Source organism: Merops nubicus, unplaced genomic scaffold (assembly GCF_000691845.1).
Source record: "Merops nubicus isolate BGI_N331 unplaced genomic scaffold, ASM69184v1 scaffold28111, whole genome shotgun sequence".
NCBI lineage: Eukaryota > Metazoa > Chordata > Aves > Coraciiformes > Meropidae > Merops > Merops nubicus.
Window position 1 is genome coordinate 1 of NW_008590675.1, and position 8,570 is coordinate 8,570.

The window sequence follows — 8,570 nt, forward strand, 5'->3', positions numbered from 1 at the left end:
GACGGGTGGCGGGAGGAGAGCCCCGGCGGGCCCGCGGGATGGGATGGGGTGGACCGGACCTGCTCTGCTGGCCAGCGTGGGTGTCCCGAAAGCTGCGCGTTAACAGCGTCTGAAACGAAAAACGGCAACGAGAGAAGCGTAGGCGGCGTCGCTGCTGGTTTCGGTGTGACCAAGAGCCGAGGCTCCGCTTCTGCTTGCGGCCGCCTGGCACGGGCGGGAGGAGAACGAACAGCCAGTGGTCACCTTCGCTGTCTACTGCAGCTTGAACAGCGTTCGTGCCTTAACTATCGGCATTCATCTTGAAGACTTATCTTTGGTGGAGGCAGCCGCTTGTTGACAGCGGTGTGCTGGTAATGAGGGACTGGGACATCTCTCTGCCGAGGATAGGCTGAGAGATCTGGGGCTGTTTAGCCTGGAGAAGACGAGGCTGAGAGGGGACCTTATCAATACTCATCAATATCTAAATGGTGGGGGCCAGGAGAATGAGGCTATGCTTTTTTTCAGCGGTGCCCAGTGACAGGACAAGGGGCAACAGACACAAACTGGAACCTAGGAGGTTCCATCTGAACACAAGGAAAAACTTCTTTACTGTGAGGGTGACGGAGCACCGGAGCTGGCTGCCCAGAGAGGTGGTGGAGTCTCCTTCCTCGGAGACTTTCAAAATCCATCTGGATGCAGTTCTGGGCAACCTCCTGCAGGCGAACCTGCTTTGGCAGGGAGGCTGGACAAAATGATCATGAAGGGTCCCTTTCAACCCCATACTGTCCTGTGGTTCTCTAAAATGTGTAACGGCTGGAAAAAGTGGACAGTGACTTAGCTACTGGGTAAACATGGACTCTGGAATTTTAAGATTTTACCCAGTGGATTAACAACTTCTTGCACAAGTTTTTCAGTTATTCTACTAAAAGTATTAACTTGGTGTGTTAAAGGGAAACACACTGCTAAGTTACGTGGAAGGATAAACTAAAGAACAAATAGCTGTCACAGACCTAAGTAAGTGGTATTCTCAGGTATTCATTGTCACAGTGTGTTTGGCTGTTTTAGCTCCTGCAAACGCAGCAGTGTGAGGCCCAGAGCAACTTCCCCAGGGTTACTCTGATGGGATTCTGTCAGGTCAGGACTGAGGATATCCTTCAGATGTGGAAAACCCAGAAGTCTTTCAAGATTGCTAACCAGACAGGTTAGTCTGGTCTCAGGAAGGGGCATTTAGAAAGGTGTAGTGATTTTTTATGAACTAAACTTTCTCATACGTCCATGAATAACTCTTGTTCAGTACTCATAAAACACCCTTAAATAAGCATTTCTGCCTACTACTTTAAAAGCCTGATATATTTTCTAGTAACAGCACCACATAAAATTGACTTTACCCCTCTCTTACAGAGGCAGAAAAGGTAAAACCACCCGCAGTGTGAGAACGCAGATTTGGTAGGTGAGCAGCTGTGGTGAAGCAGTGGTTCGCCCTGCCCTGCCCAGGGCCTGTTTTGAGGGAAGGTGGCGATGACTTCATGGCGTGAGTGGAGGTCCTTCACAACCACTAGAGTGATTGTGGCTGGTTTGAAGAATGTTACCTAGACCCATACAGCCAGCTGGAGATCTTAGAGCAGCTAAAATTGAGCCCAGTAGTGTCTGTGGTGCTTCAGTACTTTGTGCTTCTTCTGAAAACTGCCAGCTGGCTCGTGTCGGGTTTGTTCTGCAGCAAGCTAGTTACTAGGACAGATGTTCAGCTCCTTTCCTCCAGATGTGCTGCACCTGTTCACACAAGTGGAGCAGGTACACAGTGAGGTGCAAGTAACATGCTTGTAGTATCTTCATGTGTGCAAATGGGTACAAATGCATGGCGTGAGTATGTATCTTCTCATGTTCAGATTGAAAACATCCTTCTGTATGGTTCATAGATGGGTGCTCAGCTGGAGCTTAATAAGACTGGGTGTTGCTGCACCATAAGCAGGCAGTGATGCTCCTGTTATTGGCTGGCTAGCAGCGTGCTTGTCTTGCTGTTGTCAAAGAACTTTACAAACTTCCAGTATTTATGAAAGTCTTGTGGTATGCCCACCCTCCGGCCAGAGAGGCTGAGGGCAGATGGCGGAAGTAACATATCCAACTCATTACTTCTGTTTTGTTCACTCAGATACTTGACTTCAGCCTGGTATAATTTGATAGCTAGCAGGCCCTAAACTAGCCAGAATTGTCAACAGAGCGTGGTGTGTAATTATCGGTAGCCTGTTGATGGCACAGCAGTAAGGTTCTCTCTGATGCGGAGAGAACTCAAGTCTTCAGAAATGGATGTGTGTGCTGGTGTTACTATATGTGTAATGAAAAGTTTTTAAAAGTTAGCTTATGAAAACCAACGTTCATCTGTGTCCCTTCTTCCTCCTGCCCGCACTGAATGCGTCCGTGGCCTTCTGTTGCAGGTGCAGAGCATGGAGAATGATGAACTTCCGCCAGAGGATGGGATGGATTGGTGTGGGGCTCTACTTGCTGGCAAGCGCTGCGGCTTTCTATTACGTCTTTGAGATCAATGAGACTTACAACAAACTAGCACTGGAGCACATTCAGCAACACCCCCAGGAACCACAGGAAGGAACCACATGGACGCACTCCTTAAAAGTACGACTGCTATCCTTGCCATTTTGGCTGTGGACTATAATATTTTTAATACCATATTTACAGATGTTCTTGTTCCTCTATTCCTGTACAAGAGCTGACCCCAAAACTGTTGGGTATTGCATCATTCCTATCTGCTTGGCTGTTATCTGCAATCGTCATCAAACATTTGTGAAGGCCTCTAATCAGATCAGTAGATTACAACTGATTGACACTTAGCTGTTTTGAAGCAATTGCATATGCCTGATCTAATCACAAGACTGAATTCTGAGTGAAGGCTGGAAAGAGCCTTTTCTTTGAAACTGTTAAGCAATGAAGGGAGTGACTGTTTTCTAACTTAAAAAACAAACAAACAAACAAAAAAAACACACCACAAAGGTTTTTAAAGATTGGTCTGTCAGACTGGCCAGAGTGGGAGAGCCCTGTGTGACACTTGATGGAAGTATTCTTCATTTTGCCTTAATGATGCAAAATTGCAACACTCCGTCTGAAACATCCTGTGGGGAAATAAGTTTCTGGTTCATGACTTTACTCCTCTGTGCAAAAAAGTGATTTCCTATGTTTTCCTTTGGAGTAAATCAATGAAAAGATACTTCTTTTGTGGTAAATGTAAAAGGAAAAAATAGCAGAACATGATTATAAAAGCTGCACTTAACACAATTCTTTGCTTTTTCTTTTTTTTTTCCTCCAAAGTAATTAATATCTACATCAGTGCTGTTTTTTACTGAATTATAATGATTTTTAAAAAAAATAAGTTTAGTTATAAATTCAGGAAGCAATGAATAAAGTTTGTGTGAACTTTTAAAGGGAAAAAGGTACTTTTTCTTTTTGTGGCAGCATACTTTTTTTTCCAGTGACCACAACTGTACCACATTGTAGTGGGCAGGCAATGAGGATGGCTTAGGCCTGAGGGTTAGTGCTTCTCTTACAATATCAAAATCAGCTTATGCTGGCACTGGCCTGTAAGCTGCACAAAACTTCATTTGGGGTTCCGTCTCCTATCTCTAGAAATGTCCTTTGATAAAGTGGTTGGAATTTACTACCATTTTAATTTCACTCTAGACATGATGCAAAACCGTGTTCTGGGAGCGCTGATGTATTAGGAAAAACTTTGTATTTGGCAAAATTAACTGGTATTAGGTTGGGGGGGATGCTGCAAGCAGGGTGTAAGACAGATAACCATGTTTCTTCCAGAAATTTGAAGTAGTAAGATACCTTCTCATTCTTGCAATGAGTGCAAATCTTTTCAGTCATACTGAAATTCCACTGAGATTTCTTACCATAGTTTTAAACTTTGATTTTCAATGCTATTTTGGCATAGCAGTTGATTCTAACTACTGGATTGTGTATTTTTAATAATATTGAATCTGTTCTTTATTCTTGACCTTTTTTGTTTCTTCTCAGAATAACTAAATTTTTGAGCCAGCCATGATGGAAGTAGCCTTCCAGATGTGAAAACAAAGTAAATTCTTCAAAAGTAGTAAGCCCAAAACAATGATAAACTCAACTCCTCGATTATAATTTCAATTGTCTGTGATTGTCAGTACCTTATCCTCACAAATGGTAATCTCTTTTTGACTACTTTAAGGGAATCCTGGAGTTTGTCAGCTTCCCCTTGCCTTGGAAAGAGAACACTGTTTTCAGTGTTGCTGTGTTTAAGCATGGCAGTTACACCACCTTAAACTTTGTGTTAGTGTTTGGAGATATTTAGAGACACTGGTTTCAAATGCCAGCATTGGTGCTAGGGCCTGAAAACAATGTTGCCTTTTCTCCAAGGTTTTAAGTTCTAAGTGCAATATGAAAAGGAGGAAGCCGCCATCTTAATAGGCTGGAGTAAGAATAAAGTACTATCTTTGGGAGTCAGAGCTTTTAAGCTATGTGTTTTCTACGTTTAAAAGTCACCATCCTATTTATCTATAAAATAAAAACTTTTCCATGTTTATAAACAGAAGTCTGTTAATGCAGATACATATCTATGGTATTTTTAAATTTTTTTTGCATGTTTATTGTTAGACAGCAGTGCCCGAATCAGCTGCTGTAGGTTACTCTTCTGCCCTTCCCTCAGTGTGTATGCTTGGTTGATCTTTTTTTGTTGTCTTTCTGTGTTCTGTGGCCTAATTACTTGTGCCTAGCCTGAAGTTTTGGGGTTGCCTGAAACAAAATGATTTTGTCATTTCTCCACCTTTGTGTAAGAGGGAGATACCTCTGGCTGGACCGTGTTTTTAATTTGATGCTATAGTCTTTAAACTGAGGAGTTAGATTGAGTCGAGATAGGATTATTTAAAGAAGAACAAGATAAGAGGAAGCATCAAAAATAGAAAATGGTAGGGAGAAGTGCCCGAGCTCGTATCGTGCAAGCACGTGCCCTTTAGCAAATCCATCGGTACCGGGAGCACCTGCTGGGCACAGCCTGCACTTGCAGAATGCAGGTGTCTGTCTGGAGGCTTTTCCCTCGGGAGCCTGGGTTTGGATTAAAGCTGTCGACAAGCGTGAGCTTTACAACCAACCACAGAAAGACATCCGATCTAATCCAAGCACATGCTGTGTCTGGGAGGATTTGAGCTTGGGGTGGAAAGCAGCAACAGAAAGAATTAGTATAAACTGTTAAGGAATGTGTGTAGGAATACTAGACAATAGGAGCAGGAGAGGAGGAAAGCTAGCTCTGCTGGTGCTCCCAGCATTTTTGGCACCATTGGAACATCAACAGGTGAAGCCTTACCCACCAAGTTAGTAAAGGAAAGACTATAAAAATTAATGATTAAACTGATTTTTTTAACTGTAGTCTTTTAAAAGAAGTAGTGAAATAACTTTAAGCTTGATTATCCTGAAGATTTGTAGATAGTGTCGAGGCTCATTAGTTCTCAGTCACAGAAGATAACTGCCTGTAATGCAAATTGACATAATCTACAAGCTTTTGGGATAATCAAGCTCAAAGAGGTTTTACAACCTCTTTAGAGACTACAGTACTTCTCAATTAGTTCTTGATTGTAGATGACAGATAAAAGTGCAAATCGGTTTCTACAGCAGTGGTGCTGACAGAAGATGTGAGCCTGGCTGATGGTGGAGCCTGCTCCCGCAAAGCCTTCCCCTCTTCTCACTGAGTGTGCAGAAAAGATGAATCGCTGCTTCCACTGGGGGCTGGGAAAGCTATTTTTACTCACATGCCTTTAACATAAAACACGTTAGCTCAGACCTGATCTTGTCAAGCTTCCTAAAGCAGAAGCTGTAATAATAAAGGCAGTAATGAAGTGCTCGGAAGATTGCTAACCTCTGACAGCTTAGCAATCATTTGCAGCTTTAATTTTATGCCAAAAGAGTGAGTAGTTGTGACAGAGGGTTGATTAATATTCAACTCTCTCCCACCTTTCTGGGTTTCTTTTTATATTGTGCACACATCACAAGATAAAGCTTTTGTCAGGCTGCTTGAGCATCACTCTTGCCCAGTCTGCGTGTTAGTTTCGTTGGCTGCTTGACCTTTACCTGACAGTCTCTTCCTGTCTCAGGAAAATATCTTGTCACTTTTTTTTTTTTTTTTAAAGTGCTGCTGAGCCTGTTTCTCACTTGCTCATGTAGGAGAGCAGGTCCACTGAAGGGCATAACTTCAGCAGCCCTTCAAGCTTGAACAGAAGTAAGCTGCAATAAAATGTGTTCTTTATAACATATGTCTTTATAACATAAGTAGCCTCCTCTGGCTGGTAAAACTGAGTTCTACTATTAAGTCACACAAACTATACTAACCATAAACAGCGCAGATGTGGTGAACTGGGCTTGCTCTGTGCCAGCCCCAAGTTTGGTTAAGGCACAAAAGCATTAGTGTATCGCCGAGATGAGGAGTAACTCCTTTCTTCCATCAAGGCTTACCTATTCTACCTAAAACATAGGGGCTGCGGCTGACTTAGGGCACACATAAAGCTTCATCCTCTGGGACTGCTTTGTAAAACTCATTGCAGACGTTTGCTACATCCTCTGCAAACATAAACCTGAAGTTTTTCTGTCTTCAGAAAATTTTGGAGCCTGCCCTGCAGCCATGGAAAAGCATGCATGCTTCTCTGACTCGGTTGCTTGGAAGAAGGGTGCCACAGCCGGTGAGCAGCACCAGCTGCTTCTCTCTGTTCCCCCCTGGACTTGTTCCCAGTCTTTTGGCTCAGAGGGATGGGACAGTAAACGGGAGACTGCTGTCCTTGGGGAGAAAGGGGCTCCCCAGAAAGAGGGTCAGAACACAGCCATAGGCTGGGTCCTAAAACAGGTAGAGGAGTGAGAGGAAAAAAAAACAAATCAAAACATCACACTAAAGCCACCCATGCCTTGTTACCTTGCAGCAAGTCTCAGAGAAACGAAGTTCTCTGTTGAGTTAGTGTACTTCTGTCACAAGCAAACCTACAGTTTGGAATTACGTAAGGCCTCGTGAAGCTCCAGCAGCCTTTTCGTTGTGTAGAAGTTTTTGTGGCCAGAGTATGGACTAGAAATGTTTCTTTAAAGGCAAAAACTGGAGTGGTTGTTTTTGACCCAATATGCCTCAATATCTTTTGGAGCTCATGTTATTGTGTTTAGGTTGACAGGAAAAGGAAGTGTCCCATCACTGGTGTATAACCTGCGTTTATGCCCGTGCTGGCCAAGCCAGGGTTTGTTGCTTCAGGCAGGTTTTTCAGCTCATGACATGCCAGTGGACTATTTACACAAATTCGTGCCTAGCGTTCCATGTTGCTTTTTAGCCATCCCACAGCCACTGTCATGGCTCAGACACAGCTCCACAAGACACTTCCAAAGCTGCAGAACCGAGCTCTCAGAAGACGTCTTTGCTTTACCACAGGTCACATGAAGGAGCCCTCCCCAGAGTTTATCAGGCTGAGAGTTTAACAGCACCAAGCACTGCTGTTGCCATTTTGATAAGCTACTTCCTTCGATAAATTATCTACCCTAGAACACTCCAAGCATTTTATCATGTTAAGATTTTGCAGCCTGACAAGAGATGAGGATTAGTTTCTGTAGTTTTCTCTCATCCTAGGTCCTCAGCAACTCAGGTTGCCTTGTCCTCAGTGCTGGACTTTTCTCCTTTATCTAACAGAATAATGGGTGCAAGAATTTCTTAGGAGGAGTACACAAAGGTGTCAAAAATAGGTTTACTAGACCTCTGTCCCAACTCCCTCTCCATTTCAAGTGAGTGCAATTTTGTGCTTATAAAAATATGGTTTTTATTCCAGTACTTTGTCCTCCATACACACATCCCAAAGTTTGTGCTCAGTTTCCATAACACATAAACTATGTCATCGGAACACGGGGGGAGGGGAAGGAGCAGTTTTGTGATGTGATGGAAGAAAGTATATAAAGATCGACTGCTGAATGAAAAAAAAAAAAAAAAGCCAGAAAAAAGAGCCCCTCAAAACATTTGGAGAAAACAGGCTTAGAACAGACAGTATTTTTTGAATTGTGGAATATTAAAGCTAATTACCATAGTCAAACTGACTTGTCGCTTTGCTGCCTTTCAGAAAAACTGAGGATTTTTTGAAACCAAGAGTCCCAGCTCCTTCAATATACTTTATGACCTTTTCCAGAAAAATATGTGACTGATGTGTGACGAAAATAAACCTTTTAAAGGATAGGCAAAAGTAATCTTCCATTGTAGGACTACTCAGGCATGGACACAGTCCCACAGATGTTTTTTAATTCTGAATACTACAGTGGTCTTACAGTGCTTTCTCTCCAGGCAAATAAAAGTCGTCTTGTGCCACGTTAAGAGTGTTACCTAACAAAATAACTCCTTCCAGATTTTATTTCTTTATTTTAAAAGTTTAAGTCACGCGATGAAAATATGATGACTTGGAAAAAGTCATTTGAGCAGTCAGAGGACTTCTGAGAAGAGTTCTTTGTATGCCAACTAGGCTACTAACAGTTCACCCCGGCGTGACGCTGCTGACGCCGGGGCGCGTCCTCTCCTTACGGCTTCTGCGGTTCGACAGTGCCGGGGC

General features: G+C 43.1%; 1 protein-coding gene across 1 annotated transcript; it reads left to right on the top strand.

The window, feature by feature from the left end:
• The first annotated feature begins 2,427 nt into the window (after positions 1-2,427).
• TMEM251 (transmembrane protein 251) lies at positions 2,428-2,823 on the top strand. Its single transcript, XM_008950043.1, has one exon. The coding sequence runs from the start codon at positions 2,428-2,430 to the stop codon at positions 2,821-2,823; it is 396 nt and encodes a 131-aa protein (XP_008948291.1).
• The last annotated feature ends 5,747 nt before the right edge of the window (positions 2,824-8,570 follow it).